Raw genomic sequence first — 17,659 nt, forward strand, 5'->3', positions numbered from 1 at the left:
AGAGGCAACCCACGTACATCTGAGGTGCTTTACTATGCAACACCACGGTTCGTGGGAAGACAGGCCAAATAATACAGAAGAGATTAATCTAAACCTAAGGGGAAGGTTATGTCACATCATCCGAACTCTGCTTTAAGGGCAGCTCGTTTCTGATGAAGGCTTCCAACAGCTGGCTCTTTCTTCATGTGTCTTCAGTGGGAGTGTGGGAGGAAATACTTAGTGATTCTGATCATCAAAGCAAGGCTTGAACATTTTAACACATGCTCTCACAAGATCACCAGACACTTGGAACATGCCTACAACACAATGTAATGCAATGAATCCAATATTGAATCAACCAGTTATTAACAAAGAGTCTAGTGCATATTAGTGTATTAAAAAAAATGAAAACCAACCGTCACCAAATAAATAAAAAAAACAGCAATATTTCAATCTAATAACAGAATGGCGATAGACTGATTAGAAATGGCATCATCATATGAAACGAACCCAATGTGTTAAAACACTGTTATGCTTCTTTTCTTTATAAAATGAACAAAAGTGTCAAAGTTGTCACATGCACTCAACTAAGCTTATATAATGAATCCTAAACAAACAGGAGTTCTCGAGTTTAGTGCACTGCAACACTTGCCTATTTACATGATTGTTCAAACTAAAATGCACATACGCGTATGCACGTCTTTTCCTTACACCCCATATGAAGTATAATGCAAGTATGAAGCAGAGCTTAACCTGATTTTACTAATTGGTCAATTTAGCTGTGATAATTTTAACGATTCATTTTAACAATACTATCAATTCAGAGACTAATGCGAAGACAATCCACATCATGAATCGAATTAATTTAAAACAACTGTTTGTTTATGAATTATTTATAGGCAGTGCGCAAATACCGCACGTACAAAATTTTCAGCTCTCTTATGTATCATAATCTGGATTCCCTGTGGGTTGCAATTAAATGATTTTTTTCTTACCTCATGGTGATTTCCGCGCTATATGTTCGGCGTTATATAATTTCAGAGAGTTTACAAAGTTCGCACTTGATCACAAAAGATATGAATGAAACGCCGCAGGACCAGAGATAGTTTGTATCCCGCAAAGTAAAAAAATAAAAACGAAAGTAAATAAAAAAAAGAACTCGGTCTACATGATCTACCGCATTGCACCGCTTATGTGGATGCTGCAGCGCAAAAAAAAAATGTAAGTGAGAATGTAATTCTCTGTTTGGTCTTGCAAGAGCCTGATCTTCCAACAGCGGCAACGTGCCGCTGGGATCCCCTTCTACAGCCACAGCAGCGACGCAGAGCTTTACTGGGCTACGTCACCACGCAAGAGACGCACAGGCCACGCCCCCATATGCTACTTTAGATATGTAATATTTGTACACTAATACACAAATTCTTGATAAGTAAAACGGAAATTAATAAATCAATCTACGCAAATTACAAGTCAGTATTAGCTAAATATTAACATATATAAATGCCAATATCGTTTTTCCAGCAAAATAATTAAAGACTATATTTGGTCATATTTATTCAAGCCTTCACCATATTAAAATGCTTGACAAGTGTATGTCATCTGACTATGATCTGTCTGCTGTCACCTGTTCATAAAGACAGCCAATGGTGTGCTCGCTTTGATGGCAGAGGTAAGGGATCTGATGGTTCATCACAAGTGTTCAAACCGTGTGACTTGAGCAGGGTTAAACCCCCACATCTCAGTTACTAGATCAACTACCACTGTCACTCATGCATCTCCGATTCTGAACTGTGGTACTTACATGGGAATAAATATGTGGTTTGGGTATATGACTGAAGGCAAAATGAAAGGGATATCATTTGGAAAACACTTTCAAAATTTTGTGTAATGCAACTTTGAGAAGATCTGTACTGCCATCTACTGGTGCACTCTTATACAGTTTAGTATGCATGCTTGTTTGACCAAAACAATATTCTCGTGCTTCTGTATGTCATGTCATTGCTTTTTAGACCATATTTAGAGGTTAATACAATGTTTTAAGTTATGCATTCTGGTGTAATGTACATCTTTTAAAAACTCTCATGTCGTTTAAAAAAAAAAACATTAACAATTTGCTAATATATTGTTTTGCAAGACATTTACGCTCTGTCTCAAAGACAAATATTATATAATGTATAACAGTTCTTATATATTCCTCTTCTAGGACTCTCTTTAAAATACACGTCAGTTTAGCAGTCTTTCACCGGACATTTACGGGAAAGTAGGTAGCTAGTATTTGGATAGGACGGGACAGAAAGTTGTGTACCAGCAGGGAGCGCACTGGGGCTCAAAAAGCCCCCCGAAAATTATCTTCTGAGCAGCGTTCAAATCGCAGGACGTTTTGAGTTTTACTGAATGCATGTGTAACTAGAATGTGTAATCGTTTAAAATCTGTTATTGTAATGGACATGTAACTAGCATAACTATTGAACTCCGATTTAGCAATTACTATAAAATTATTTTAAATACAGTCAATCACAAATAACGATGATTGGCCCAACCTGACCTGCGCTGCAAAATGTAACAAGTACCACATGACAATGCGGCCACTAAGCTCCGCCCCTCTTTTCATATTGTTTTACGTTAATCGTCATTCCACACGCGCATTCTATTCCTATAAACCAATCGCAATCCTCAAATCCGACAAGTACCCTACGTAGTGTGTACGCATCAGTGTGCACGTTTTCTATTGGCGCGTTCAGCTGCCGACCAATCAGAGTGCGTTTTTCAACGACTAAAGGTGGCCATATTTTATACCACCTGGGATTTGCTTCAAACAGCTGTATTTTGCTACGCCGCTAAAATATTGAATAAAATACCCTATATGTAGTGTTTATTACATCATGCCTTATTATCAGACGTGGGAAGAGTTTGCGCGAGCTGCAGAAAAACTTTATTTGACGGATCCGATGAAGGTAATTAATAAACAACCTCTTAGTTTCAGGCTACTGGCTACAAGCAGAGCTCATGTTCACATATTTTACAGTCAAAGAGCAACTTATTAAAGTTGTGGAAATGTATTCGATATGTCGTAGGAGTATAAAATATATGACATCATGTATATATGCTTCTAAATGTAACTCAAACAGAGAAAGGCTGCAGAATTCTAGCCTGAAACGTACTGATGCACTGTGACGTTAACTGTTTTGTTAATGTTGTTTATTCAGGTCAGAGTGGTTCTGAAATATCGACACTGCGATGGAAATATCTGTATGAAAGTCACAGATGATGCTGTGGTAAGTTTTGAGCCCTTGCAAGTAGACTGTTTTGTTTGTGGTCTTATGTAAAAGATGTTATATTCACTATATGTTTTCTTTCAGTGTCTGCAGTACAAAACTGACCAGGCTCAAGATGTAAAGAAGATCGAGAAACTGCATGGGAAGCTGATGAGATTAATGGTCTCCAAAGAGTCCCACAGTGGAGCCATGGAAACGGACTGAATGAATCAAATGAACTGTTGGGATTGGACAGCTGTTTGTTACTCAATCCGACTGCCAATGAAGAGAAATGGATCTACAGGAGGATGAAGATGATGTTTGGTTCATGTTTATTGACTGTATACTGAGAATGTTCAAGATTATGCTCGTTGGAGAGCAAGCAGCAAGAGCAACCTACATGAGGCTGATTTTTGTGTTCCTGTTTGGAGGTCAGACAACTTTGTAATGATTATACAACTGTTTTCATTGGGTCTGCCTATTATTTAATGTTTGGAGAAAGTACGTTTTAACTGCAACAAAATCAAGGGAATAATTTTTGAAGCAGAACCTTCTGAATTTCTTAGATTACAGTAAAATCTCAGTCCTGAAGTTTGTATGTCTATGCATGATGTACACTGAACCTAAATAAATGTCTTTTTTTTTTTCTTCATATTTTGTTTTACTTTTAACAAGTATTACTGTCTGCAAACATTTAACAAGTGCCTTTAAATGTCATTTAAATAGACATTTCTTCTGTTCATTTGAGTTTTTCAACTTTTGACAATACACTTCTCTCTGAAACATAAGATAGAAAACAGTTGTGGAGTAGTTTTAGTTGTTATATAACTTACAAAATTGTAACCTAGTTTTTGAACTATTTAATGCTTCGGATTTATATCTACTGAAACTTTTGTGGTGGTTGATAGATACAATATGCTGTTAACAACAGAAAATCTGGCCTACCTGTTTAGGATTACCTACCAGTATCTTCTGTCATGTTTCAGCGTACAAACCCTAACCCAGACAATAAGCTTGTCAGGATTTACAGCCGCAGTATGTTAGTTTAATAAGAGACTGGTGGTTTAATAAGAGACATACGTGTCTTACCTCAGAAAACAGGCCCTGCTCCAGTCAGCTGTAAAATTTGTCTCGTGCACCCATTCAGTTTTTTACCATACACAAAGCCTAAATAAATTTTCACAAATTACTTAAGTGAAGTTACGTTTTTAAAACGTTTTATTTTGGTTACATTTGAATCTTTTAAAGATTTCTAGAACGTTTTTATTGCAAAAGGTTATTACCTAACTACAATCACAATGCAACATTGTGAAATGTAAAAACGTTTGTTTGGTGTGTATTTATTTTGCACTACAATAAAGCCACGACTATTATCCGAAAAAAAAAAATAACTTCATGTTTGGTGTTAGTAATTACGACGAATTTGCAAAATTTAGCTAGTTTGTTAGTTAATATTAATCTAAAGCAACAGCATATCAATCGGTTGTTGCTATAACTCGATCTTTACATGTATATTTATGAATATCAAATCACTGGTTATGCAAGTTTCTCGTGCAATGCTAAGTTTATTGACGTAAATGCAATTAAGAAGTAATTTCTGTGCAGGTTATGTTAGCAACTTGGTAAAGATTTTTTTTTCTTTCAAGAAAAAGACTGCAAAAGAGTTGCTTAGTCTCTTACTAGATTTCCATAAACATTTTTAGCCTCTTACATTAAAATCTGTTTATATAATTTGTTTGTACAGAAAGTAATATGTCAGAAGAGGTTATGTCTGATATTTTTGAGAAAAAATCATAATTAGAAGAACAGCCCACATTCTGACATTCCTGTTTACAGGGTATTTACTGTGCATTGGCAGTTAGACAGAGAAGAACTTTGTCATGCATTGTGCCCCAAATGTTGTAACCACAGAGCTTTGTCCATCCTAATCCCAGTGTTGGGAATATTGTGCAACAATAAACCTTTGCTCCATTTTCTTGCATGCATGCATTAAAAGCACGTTGCCTAGTGGTTGTATGAAAGGTTGCAGGTTCAATCCTTGCAAGGGGTGATCCATGAGCTAGCTATTGACGTTTCTCCCACTTCATTTTACTTCGAGGACATCAAAATGTAATTTGCTCCGTTCCAGGGCCCTAAACCATGTACAAAGAGTTGGCAGTGGCGTTGGGGCTCGGAGCAGTGGTAGCCCTGGTATTCCTGAAGAAGAGAAAGAGTGTCCTGAAAGCTCAGGATGGGTGGTGGGGTGTGGGAGCTTGTCCCCAAGGGCCTGAGGATGACAGTATCCGCCCTTTTAAAGTTGAGACAACTTCAGAAGAGATTGAGGTAAATCCTGATGTAATCATTAGAATAAAATTTCATATAGTCGTTTCACTGGAAATACGTTTTGGTGTGTATTTGGTCTGTTGCAACAGCTCTTTTATATTCGTTAGGATCTGCACCGCAGGCTAGATCAGACCCGTTCCTTTCCTTCTCTTGAAGACAGTCAGTTTAACTATGGCTTTAACTCCAAATACCTTGAGAAGGTTGTGTCTTATTGGAGGAATGATTTTAACTGGGGGAAACAAGTGGATAAATTGAACAAATACCCTCATTTCAAAACCAAAATCAAAGGTGAGTCCTTACTACTACACAGCTATAATAAAGGTGTAGTCACATTAGCTAAATTTTTAGCGAAGGTTTGCAAAATTTCATGCAGATTTCATGTACATCATGCAAAATCTCACAGAGCAACGGTAAATGCACCTTAAAGGAATGGTTCACGCAAAAATGAAAATTAGCTGAAAATTGACTCATCCTCGGGCCATCCAAGATCTAGATTAGTTTGTTACCTCATTTGAAATGTTTTGGAGCTATTCAGTAGTACACCACTTGTTTATAAATGGATCCTCTGCAGTGAATGGGTGCCATCAGAATGAGAGTCCAAACAGCTGATAAAAACATCACAATAATCCACACGACTCCAGTCCATCAATGAACATCCTGTTAAGAACTGTGTGGTTGTGAGAAACAAATCCATAATTAAGTTTTTGTATTTATTTATTTATTTATTAACTTTAAACCATCCATAATCAATAATAATGCATCCCGTGTTGTTCCCTCACATCAAAATTCACAGACATATTTGTTTAGAGCTGTTTTGGACTGTTTTTGCTTGTAAACAGGGCTTGATCTGTGCATATTTCTCTCCTGATTCAGGCGAGACAACTTTTTCACTGGAGAAAGCATTATTATGGATAAATGACTCATATTTTAGACAGAAGCAAAGGTTTGAAGTAAAAAACATCTTGATGAATTTGTTACTTAGAAACACAATTTTTCACTTCATGACATTAATTGATCAACTGGAGTCATGTGGATTATTGTGATGTTTTTATCAGCTGTTTCAACTCTCATTCTTATGGCACCCATTCACTGAGGAAATGATGTAGTGCTAAATTTCTCCAAATCTGATCTGATGAAGTAACAAACTCATCTACATCTTGGATGACCTGAGGTTGAGAAAATTTTCAGCAAATGTTTATTTTTGGGTGGACTGTTCCTTTAAAAACTACATTTTTCACCAGAAGATGCTTGTATTTTGCACATATTTTATAATACTCCACAACTGATTTCATTTTTGTTCTGTGTTGTGTTGTCCTCTATAACAAAAGGTATTGATATTCACTATGTTCACGTGAAACCAAAGAACCTGGCCGAGGGAACCCGTGCTGTGCCTCTGGTGATGGTACATGGATGGCCAGGCTCCTTTTATGAGTTTTATGGCATCATCCCCCTGCTTACGGAGCCATCCAGTCCTGATGGCATAACCTTCGAAGTCATTTGTCCCTCAATACCTGGTTATGGTTTCTCAGAGGCTCCACGTAAGTAAGGTAAAGAGCAAACAACCCAACCCAACAGATATTTTAATGTTTCAAACACATGTAGATTAGTCTATTCAATTTTTCAAGTTTTTTTTTTTTTCTTTTTTTTATGATCATAATGTGTTTTGCACAGGTTTTGACACTGTATGTGCAGCTCACATATTTAATAAACTGATGAAGAGGCTTGGTTTCAACCAGTACTATGTTCAGGGAGGAGACTGGGGCTCGCTTATTACCACTAATATGGCCCAGCTGGAGCCCAAGTATGTATAAAAGCATATAAAATTGGTTCTCAACTTTTTTGACTCTAAGGCCCTACTTTGTCCAAGACAATTGGTGCATTCAAGTGCCAATATATTTGTCATTTCATTAATTTCAATAAATTTACCATCAATGCAGATGCAGTATTTATTGCGTTTCCCATTTTTTTCTCACTTATGTGCTTTCTTTTCAACATGACTTGAATGCGTTAAAGACTTGAAGGCCCTTTGTTAAAGCTGATATTTACCTCTGGTTCTTAATAAAACATAAGTGGACAAAATGTTAATTAAAATTATGTTAATATAACTAAATTTAAATAATTTTAAGCGTTATTGGGGCCCCCTGGTTGAGAACCCCTGTATTTCATCATATTGAAATCCTCAATTAGAATGCAGTAAATTAGTCAGATATATTACAAGAAGATAATGTGTATAGAAATAAACATTTCAAGTACTTGAAGGATTTCAAGAATTGATTTTTGTTGTTCATCTTTGTTGTCCTCAGTGCTGTGAAAGGCCTCCACATTAACTTTGCTCCCCCTGGACAAGCAGGCCTTCTCATGATGTTGTCTATAATTTTTGGTCGCCGATTCCCCAAACTCTTTGGCTTCACCGAGCATGATGTGAAACGCCTTTTCCCCACTATGGAAAAGCTTGTAGTAGACGCATTAAGGGAGACCGGATACATGCACATACAGTCCACTAAACCTGACACTGCAGGTGACAGACATATTGAAATATTTAGAATGTGCAGCTTTAAACAGACTTCACATATGAATCTGTTGTGACACTGTTCCATTGGATTCTACATTTGGTGTTATTGAACAACAGACTTTGATTTGAAGCTTGACTGTATTGCACAGGCCGTGGATTGAATGACTCTCCCGTTGGTTTGGCTGCCTACATTTTGGAGAAATTTTCGACCTGGACTGACCCTGAGTTTAAGAACCTTGAGGATGGTGGGCTGGAGAGGTAGTCATATTTGAGTTCAGCTTTATTATAGGTTGGTGAAATGCGTGTTCATTTAAATAATCTGTCAATTCCCCAACAGGAAGTATTCTCTTGATGATCTCCTGACAAATGTGATGATCTACTGGACCTCTAGGTGCATTATATCCTCCATGCGTTTCTACAAGGAGAACTTTGGCAAAGGCCTGAACCAGCCCCATGCAAAGTAAGAGAACTGCAGACTTTGATTAACATTACATGAAGCTGTATTTTCTGTTCAGTACTCATCAATATTGTGTTCCCAAAAGTATTTGGAGACATTTGGGCACAGAAATTTGGGCTGTGTGTAAATATGAACACTAGTGTCTGAGGTCGGCAACATTTTTTGATGCTTTTTTGAAAGAAGTTTCTGTACTTCTGTACAGAATTACATCAAATTACTGTAAGGTTGCAGTAATTTGATGAAAAATAAAGTTGAGAAACACTAATATTGTAAAATATTACAATTTAAAATATTCTGTGTGAATATATATAAAAATGTAATAAATTAGTTTTCAGCAGTCTTCAGTGTCACATTATCCTTCAGAAATCATTCTAACATGCTGATTTGGTGCTTAAGAAACATTTCTTGTTATCAATGTTGAAAACATTTGAGATGTTTGATATTTTTGTGGAAACCTTGGTACATTATTTGAAGAATAAGAACAGTGTTTATTTGAAATAGACTTTTTGTTAGTCTTTACTATCACTTTTGATCTATTTGACCCTCTAGCTCTAGCACTTTCTATTCTATTTTAATTCTACTTTATCTACATTTACTAAATGTAAATGTAAATTTAATGCATTAACTTCTGAAGTAAAAATAAAATGAAATCTTACTGACCACAAATGACAATCCAAAAATCACTAAATTAGTATGCCATGTCTCTCTTTTCCCAATAGGCTTCCAGTTTACGTTCCGACCGGTGTGGCCTCTTTTCCTAATGAGGTGATGCATTCCCCTAAACTGTGGGTGACCCAGAAATACCATAAGCTCAAGACTTACACTCCCATGGCTCGCGGGGGCCATTTTGCTGCTATGGAGGAGCCACAGTTATTGGCAGAGGATGTTCAGAACTTTGTCAAGATTGTGGAAAAGAGAAAGAAGAAATAAACAGTTCTATGTCCTTTTATTCATATTCATGGGGACTAATGGTCCTCACTATTTAGATGCATAGATAAATGAATCTAAACAGAGATGACCATGAAGTAAAAAAACAACCCCTGGACGACAACAAATGACTAATCCTAATCATTACTGTGTCAAAAACTATTATAAAAAAAAATGCATTACATTCATTTTATGTAATAGCACTGCTTAATCCTAGAAATGTATTAACGCAATTTTATTTGTATCATGTGCCTTAATTTTATTGCCGTTTAAATAATTATATTATAATGACAGGAGCTTACAGTGATTATTTGTGGAGATGCCAAAGTGTTTTGACAGTTTTCCGAATGGGACCACAGGAATCAATGTAATGCTGATGTTAAACTGTGTGAAATGATAGTCAATCCTTTATTGAAGCACTATTTAATTGCAGTTATTGAATGATAGCAATACGTAGTAAAGACAGAAAACACAAAAGACTGTCGGGAAGACATTTTTATTGTTATCAAGACAAATTTTATATCACTTTCTCATTACAAACAATTCATCAAGAGGAAAAAATGAGTGTTCATGATTCAATGCCCACTAGAGTGGCTAAGCATATCTGTTCCTCTATTCTGCATTCATCTACATAAATAATGGTATCATCGCTATAGATGCTCTGCTGGCCAATGCAACTGCCTCTTTTTCACATAATGGAAAGTTCTTGGCGAGAACTTTCACGACCAATCAAATAAAGAGACGCTAAGTGAAGGCACGACCAAAGCAATGAAGCTGGTCAGACTCCATTGCTTATGGTTTTCTGGAATGCATATTTGGGAAAATAAAATAGGAACACTTCTATTAAAAAAAAAATATATTCTCATAATATTTATACAAACATAAACATTATGTATCGAAATATTTATTTTGCACTAATGAGAGTTGCGCTTTCCGTAGAAAATTAGTATTTAAAAATGTCATTAAAAAAACAATTCTCACAGTAGAGTTCAGTGTTTTTTTTTTTCTACATAGGCCCCCAAGGTCAATTCTCTTAGGGTTACACAGTTTTAGATTGTAGGACAGCATAGTTTATAATAGGTCAATCCCTGCCTGTGCCTTAACAATTTGTCCTGTTGTAGGCCGTTTTAAAATGTGCTTGTGGTGATTTATTCCTCCTTTGATCGCTCACAGGGGAAATGCATTCTGAATGAAGACATTCTTAGGACAAAGAGAAATTATCAATGGAACAATTCTGATGCAATATTCAGTCTGTAAATGCAAGTGTTCTATACTATTAAAAGTATGGGTGTTTTAAAGCATTGTGCACACATAATTCAAGTAATTTCAGGTATGACAGATGGCAACTCTACATGATCCAGTCTTACACATACATACATACATTATGACACTAATAATGCAAAACAAAATGTCTTCTACACAATGAATATAATGACAAAACTTATGAGAAATCAAGCTATGTTTACATTTTACAATAAAGAGATGATCTGTATTGTATTGATTGGAATGCTCAAGTTACTAAAATCCAAACTAATTTCTCATTTTCACACCAGAATGTCATCATTATTCTAATACATTGAAATGGATGGATTAAAAAATAGTGTCATTGCGTGTTAAAGAATGACTGAACATTAAATTCATATCTATTACATACCAGATGCTTGCTAGCAACTACTATCCCCAAACTGACAAATGTTTAATTTTGCATCTAAAACTGTTAGGCTAAAAATTTCCTAACAATGTCATAATTCATTGCTGTGAATATATTTCTGGAGCTCATAAGAAATGTAGAGTAGTCATCACTCAACTAAAGGTAAAACCCTTGGGGCCATTTATACAGGATGTGTACTTGCGTTCAGAAGCAACAAACAACTTCAATGGAATTGAAGGCGCATCAAGATCGATTTAAAAAGATTGTTTAACATGAAGTAGCGTCCTAAAAATATGGTGTTCATTGCGTAAGCTGCTAAAAAAAAGCTGCATGTAAAACAGTGCAGATGGACAAAAAGTAGCTAAGACAGTGCAATACGGAATCGATCTGAATGAGAAGTGAACAAGTGAGAAGTGGCACAGCGAAAAAAGATGTCAGTATTTCTTGCGTTTAAAAAAAGCGAGTGCTCCAAAATGGGAAAAACGCAGGGTCTCAAGCCGCTTTATTTTAACGCTTTTATTTTAACTAGTGCTGTCAAACAATTAATCGCGATTAATCGCATCCAAAATAAAAGTTTTTGTTTACATAATATATGTGTGCATACTGTGTATATTTATTATGTATATATAAAAGCACACACATACAGTACATATTCTGAAAATATTTACATGTATATTTATATTCATATAATTTATATTATATATAAATATATTTAATAAATTTTAACGTTTTAGTTTAATGCTTTTATTTTAACACAAATTTTAACTAATTGAAAAAATTTAAAAACGCATCGCTTATGAGTGCGATGCTGAAAAAGCAGCGAGTTATGGACGCAACAGTGTGTTTACTTTGGAAAATAATTTTAAAAACACACCACATTGGAATGCAAAAACGCATTCTGTGTGAACTGACTTCTTATGTTTCCACATATGATGAACATGATTACACATAGGATGATTCTTTGGAGATGAATGTTAAACTGAAACCTGTCGCCAGACCAAGATGATACACCCACAATAAAGAACCAAAAAAAGAAAAAAGAAACATCAGTTGAGACTTCATGAGACGTGAGACTTCCACAAACTGTTGACCCAGAGCGCATAACTTGAATATATAACCGACTGCCTGTGCTTGTGAGATTGTGACAGGTTCAGAGAAAGCTTTCATTCCAGTCATAGGCACAATACAAGGACCTAGGAATCCTACAGCAACTGCAAATGGTATGGCTTAGACTGAGGTCTGAAGTTAGGCAAGACAGCAAAACACAGAAAATGCCACTATAACATCAAAAAACGAATCAAATGACAAGAAAACGAGTGCAACCAAATCGATCCATATGCTAATACTGAGAATTATGGTCAGTAACTTGCACTGAGGTTTCAATTCTATCCAGTTAGTCTTGATACTATAACAAGTATCTTCTATACACTGAAAAAAATGTTTCATTCATCCAATTAAAACAATTTAGGGTAATGATTCACATCTGTATTTTTTAACTTGAGCCAATGAAAAATAAATAACTTCTATGATCATTACCCTAAATTTTTTTAATTGGATGAATGGAAACATTTTTTTCAGTGTATATAAGATCAAACATTTGAATAGGCTATTATAACATTTAAAGAGCTTGTCTACATCAAAATACAGTTTTCTAAAAAAAATCATCCATACCAAAATAATAAATCTAGGCAAATTTGAAACTTCCTTTTTTGAGATGCTAAAGTATAGTTAGCCAGGCCCTTACAACGCAAAGCATCATGGGAATTCAATAGTGAGGTGTCCAGATAAAATGGTCCTATCAGGGTCAGGCCCTTGCTCCATTTGGATGAGATGATGAAACGGCAAACTAATGCAACAATCCAGTCACAAAACTACGTCATACATTCATATGAGGAGGCACTTGTCACAAACAATGGGCTTCAATGAGGGAACTAGATTCAACATGCATTAGATTCATTGTATCTATCACAATATGAGACTTGCAGATGGTCTTTTCACGAATGTCAAGCTAAACGTTTACCACATTTAAATTAGCAATATTAGCAATTCTTCATTCACTGTAAACTTTTAACTCAGTTTAGGGAACAAACACATTGACAATAGTGCTTTCAAGGCAAACAGAATGGAAAGGCTAATGTAGTGAACTTTGGAAGAAACAAAATCGTTGGGAGAGAAAAACCCCAAAACTCGAACGGCACTGACATTAAATGACTACAGATTTGTGCAAACTGTGGTCTTTCTGATGATAAACCATTCATCTTAAACCTAACGTTCAGCATGATTTCTTTGTGATTTGTGCGTGTACGTATATCACGAACCAGCAATATTCAACAAGTATTCTTGAGATTCAATTTAGGCATGACACGTAAACTGAAAGATTTAGGTGATCACTTGTGTTGCTTCAGCTCAACACATCTCAATTTGTTCAAGATCTAAACATCATAAAGTACCACATATAAATAAGACAACCCCTCGCCTCAATCACTGGCAGTTGAGGGCACAGCGTACCAATATTGTAAAGGGCCCACAACACAACCCACAACTTATGGACTAAAGGCCCGTTCACACCAAGCACGATAACTATAAAGATATAGTCCTAAAAATCGTTCTCAGTATTAAAGAATAGCATAGTTCACACCACAACTATTACGATGATGATACAGAGAAACAATATCGTTGTGATCACTTTCAAAACGATTTTTTTCCAGCTGATGAACGATAAAACACTAACAGCCAATCAGAATCCATCCTGCTGTAACGAGCTCAAGAATTTAAAGCGGCAGACGCATGTGCGCTTAGAATAAACAGACGATATCGTTCGCTGGTGTGGACGCTAATATCGTTATCTTTATAGTTATCGCTCTTGGTGTGAACGGGGCTTTAAGGTTATTACCAAATTCAAGAGGAGAAAACAGTGAGATTTTGTTCTTCCCAGAGCCTGTGGGAAACTAAGACCCTTTAGGACTATCGCTGTGTGGGAGATTTCACAAGGCTGTTTCCTGCACTGTATGGGCCAGGTTAAAAGTAGGCTGGGCGGTTATCTTTTCTCCTTCCTCTTCCCTGAGCTTTTCTTCCTCTTTAGTATAGGCAACGCCATTGCTCTCTTTCTGGGCCATCTGGTAAGGCTGACGTTCCAGGCCTTTGGACTATAGCATAGGCACATACATACATAAGCATTCATAATGGAAGAAGGAATGCTGTATTTGAAACTGGATATTGATTCGTAGCATTTAAGTGACTTACATTGTCTTCCAGTGGAGTAACACAGCAGAGTTTCTCCCTGTAGCGTTGGGGCAGAAAGAACAGCAAATTGCCAAGCACAGGGTAAATCGTACCTGGGTTTAACTCTTTCTCTTTCCAGGGCCCTGAGTGAACACAAAGCACAAAAACTTTGTTGTTGCAGCCTAATGATCAATGTTGTTATTGGTAACTACAACTAAATCTATTAAAAATCTATTTTAAAAAAACCTTCAAATATACTTATTAGATAAAACGTTAAAAATTTGAGATGTTGCCATGATGTACCAAAATTGAAACTAAAATAAAACAAATAAAAATTGAAGCTACATAGAAATATTTAAAAAATGACGTAAAAAAAATAATAGTATATAAATAATACAAATTCTAAATAATACATATTCTTAAAACGTGTTTTCAAAATTAAATGATTAACTTTTATATGTAATTGTACTAAAGCAAAAATACATTTAAATATTATCTTGAATATATTTACTTTGTATTAGTGTAAGAGTGTATCTACTCAAAACTGTAATATAAAAAGTATCAATTTAAGCTCAATTTAAATGTATTTGTAAAGCACTTTTTCCACATAACTCTATGCATATTCGTTTTATTATTTCAAATTACATTTAGTTTTTCCTTTTCTCTGAAATTTTTGCAAACCCACTAGCACCACCTTGCGGACTTCAATTTGAAAACACTTCCATAAATTATTTGTGTAATTTTACTAGGCCAATGAATTCTAACCTTATCTTTAACATTTCAGTTTAGACAACATGCAACATATTCACAAAGGTAGCTTTATCAGCAGCAAAACAAAACTTTAAACTGCTTTAAAGACTCACTGATAGAACCTAGGATACGGTAAGACGATTAAGAGTGTTTGATGTGTTTTGGAAACACACTTTACCCGTGAGAAAGCTGACCAGTAGTCCCACCACAACAACTGTGGCAGAATTATGAGCACTGTACCACATGTATGATAGAGAGTACAAAGCCTGAACTCCAGAAGGCCTGAGAAGACAAGAAGATAAAATAAATGAGCCAATTCAGCCTGTAATTTAACTAAGATTAGTCTAAGCAGTTTTTGCAACTGGCTACAGAAGCTAAAATAATTGCTTTCTGATTCGTCTGATGGAATCAAGCATTTTAGAACAGGAATGTCTTGAGCACCATTACTTTATTAAAAATATGGACCTTGGTTTAGGTGTGATGAGTGTCGTCATCACAGCTGTTGTCATGTTTCCCACATCAGGTATGACAGTGGCATTTATCACAGGTGGTACAGATGCAGACATTCGTGAAACAAAGCTGCCAATACCGATCCAGAAAGCCATGACCAGCCCTGATACCAGCCCAACCAGAGCACCCTGAAAACACACTCAGTCAGTAAGATTTAAATAATAATAATAATAATAATAATAATAGTACTTTTAATAAGCAAGAATGAATTAAACTGATCAAAATTGAAGACTTCTACATTGTTAAAAAAACATATTTATTTCAAATAAATGCTTTTTTAAACTTTTTTTTTTATTCATTAAAAAATCCTAAAGAAACAAATGTATCACGGTCTCCAAAAATTCATTAAGCAGCACAACTGTTTTCAACAGTGACAATAATAAGAAATGTTTGAGCAACAAAATCACATATTAGAATGATTTTTGAAGGATCATGTGACACTGAAGACTGGAGTAATGATGCTGAAAATTCAGCTTTGCATCACAGAAATAAATTACATTTTAAAATCTATTCAAATAGAAAACTTCATAGAAAAGTTGTAATGATATTTCAGAATATTACTATTTTTTACTGTATTTCTGATCAAATAAATGCCGCTTTGGTGAGCATGAGAGACTCATGAAACTAAAAAAATCTTACTGACCGCAATCTTTTGAATAGTTTTGTGTATATGTGGATGCTTTGCTTGTTTGACTTACAGTGGAATTGGCCCAAGGGAAAAACATCCCGAGACAGAAAAGGCCAAGAAGAGGTCCACCCATCATCCCAAATATACTGAGTGCTGCCTAAGGATGTTAAAGAGATTGTGAAAAAAACAGATATATAGATTATTGTTAACTTTATGAATGCATTACACTAAATTACACTTAAAATGTATCTGCATTTCTTATATTATTATATCATGGACCTCACCTGCAGCACAGAGCCCATTAAAGAGGCGATGTATGCCATAGCCAGACACACAAGACCATAGGCAAGAGCTGTGGGGGAATTTAATGACAAAAAAAATTACCCCACCATCCCAGGATTGCCTTTCAGCTTAGTATGGACAATATCTTGTACTAGACTCATTCTATGAGGAAGAGATGGACCACTCACTCACTTTCAGACAATTATTGTAAAATAGCGTACCCAACATTTTTGATAACAGGGTGGCACGGGCCTCCGTCATGGGTCGTACGTGAGGTTTGATCAGATCCTCCATGGTAACCGTTGCCAGGGAGTTGAAGGCAGATGAGATTGTGCTGTAAGATAAGCTTAAAGATCAATATCAACATCTAAGAAAACCTTTGAAAATTATAATAGGAGGAAATGTCCTCACAAAATCTGGTTGATACCTGAGAGCTCCGCTAAACAGACAGGCGACAAACAGTCCTGGTAAACCAGGAAGATCTCTCAACACATCCATTACAAAGTACAGCACCATCTGCAGATGGAGAGAGAGGTGGAGAGTGATTTTCCCATAATAACTGTCAAATGGTGTAATGATCTTGATATCAAAGAACGACAAGAAGTGTTAGGATAACAAGAAGGATACAGAAGTGAATGATCAAGGTTACAACACTTTTATCAAGAAGAAAAAATATAATGATAATGATTTTCAAAAACAATAGGCTGTTGCATAAAAATAAACAATCATTATTTTACTTTCTAATCATATGTATGGGTTTGGGGTTGGTAATATTTTTAATGTTTGCAGTTCAAAAGTACTGTAAAAACACTAATATTGTGAAATATTATTACAATTTTAATATATTTGAAATGCTGTTTATTCCAAAGCTGAATTTTCAGCAGTCATTACTCCAGTGTCACATGATCCTCAGAAATCATTCTAATAGGCTGATTTGTTGCTCAAGAAACATTTCTTATTATCAATGTTAAAAACAACTGTACTGCTTAATATTTTTTGTGGAAACCATAATACATTTTGTTCAATACCCACAGAAAATAGAATAGATGAATAGAAAGTTTTTATTTGTATTTATTCTAGGGCTGCACGATTAATCGCATGCGATATTTAATGCGCATCTTGCCAGTAAAGCTGGTTCTGTAATCAGCGGTAAATCTCCATCACT

At 35.5% G+C, this 17,659-nt stretch overlaps 3 protein-coding genes across 3 annotated transcripts in view; 2 read left to right on the forward strand and 1 right to left on the reverse strand.

Moving 5' to 3' along the window:
- The first annotated feature begins 2,744 nt into the window (after nucleotides 1-2,744).
- Nucleotides 2,745-3,867, forward strand: srp9 (signal recognition particle 9). Its single transcript, XM_016537483.1, has 3 exons — nucleotides 2,745-2,933; nucleotides 3,186-3,254; nucleotides 3,339-3,867. Exons 1-3 carry the CDS (start codon nucleotides 2,862-2,864, stop codon nucleotides 3,456-3,458), a joined length of 261 nt encoding a protein of 86 aa, XP_016392969.1. The 5' UTR covers nucleotides 2,745-2,861; the 3' UTR covers nucleotides 3,459-3,867.
- Nucleotides 3,868-5,287: 1,420 nt separating this feature from the next.
- Nucleotides 5,288-11,465, forward strand: LOC107727661 (epoxide hydrolase 1). The gene is given in 8 exon segments (XM_074560133.1): nucleotides 5,288-5,555; nucleotides 5,663-5,843; nucleotides 6,884-7,102; nucleotides 7,227-7,356; nucleotides 7,859-8,073; nucleotides 8,217-8,325; nucleotides 8,405-8,527; nucleotides 9,244-11,465. Coding segments are annotated over 8 exon segments (1,371 nt in total). The 5' UTR covers nucleotides 5,288-5,372; the 3' UTR covers nucleotides 9,455-11,465.
- A 2,471-nt stretch (nucleotides 11,466-13,936) lies between these two features.
- Nucleotides 13,937-17,659, reverse strand: part of slc5a6a (solute carrier family 5 member 6a) — a 16,495-nt gene continuing 12,772 nt past the window's right edge. The window contains exons 9-16 of the mRNA XM_016537477.1: nucleotides 16,922-17,010; nucleotides 16,716-16,828; nucleotides 16,497-16,564; nucleotides 16,283-16,369; nucleotides 15,540-15,712; nucleotides 15,253-15,356; nucleotides 14,346-14,467; nucleotides 13,937-14,248 (exon numbers count right to left, since the gene is read on the reverse strand). Of these exons, the coding sequence (XP_016392963.1) occupies nucleotides 14,087-14,248; nucleotides 14,346-14,467; nucleotides 15,253-15,356; nucleotides 15,540-15,712; nucleotides 16,283-16,369; nucleotides 16,497-16,564; nucleotides 16,716-16,828; nucleotides 16,922-17,010 (918 nt within the window). The 3' untranslated portion in view covers nucleotides 13,937-14,086. The remainder of the gene's footprint in view (nucleotides 14,249-14,345; nucleotides 14,468-15,252; nucleotides 15,357-15,539; nucleotides 15,713-16,282; nucleotides 16,370-16,496; nucleotides 16,565-16,715; nucleotides 16,829-16,921; nucleotides 17,011-17,659) is intronic.

This window comes from Sinocyclocheilus rhinocerous, unplaced genomic scaffold (assembly GCF_001515625.1).
Source record: "Sinocyclocheilus rhinocerous isolate Xijiao unplaced genomic scaffold, SAMN03320098_v1.1 scaffold185, whole genome shotgun sequence".
Lineage (NCBI taxonomy): Eukaryota > Metazoa > Chordata > Actinopteri > Cypriniformes > Cyprinidae > Sinocyclocheilus > Sinocyclocheilus rhinocerous.

Bases quoted from the DNA above. Each gene is read 5' to 3' on its own strand.
- srp9 (XM_016537483.1), top strand. From the start codon at position 2,862: ATGCCTTATTATCAGACGTGGGAAGAGTTTGCGCGAGCTGCAGAAAAA. The intron at 2,934-3,185 runs GTAATTAATAAA...TTGTTTATTCAG, and splicing joins ATTTGACGGATCCGATGAAG to GTCAGAGTGGTTCTGAAATA. The intron at 3,255-3,338 runs GTAAGTTTTGAG...GTTTTCTTTCAG, and splicing joins AAGTCACAGATGATGCTGTG to TGTCTGCAGTACAAAACTGA.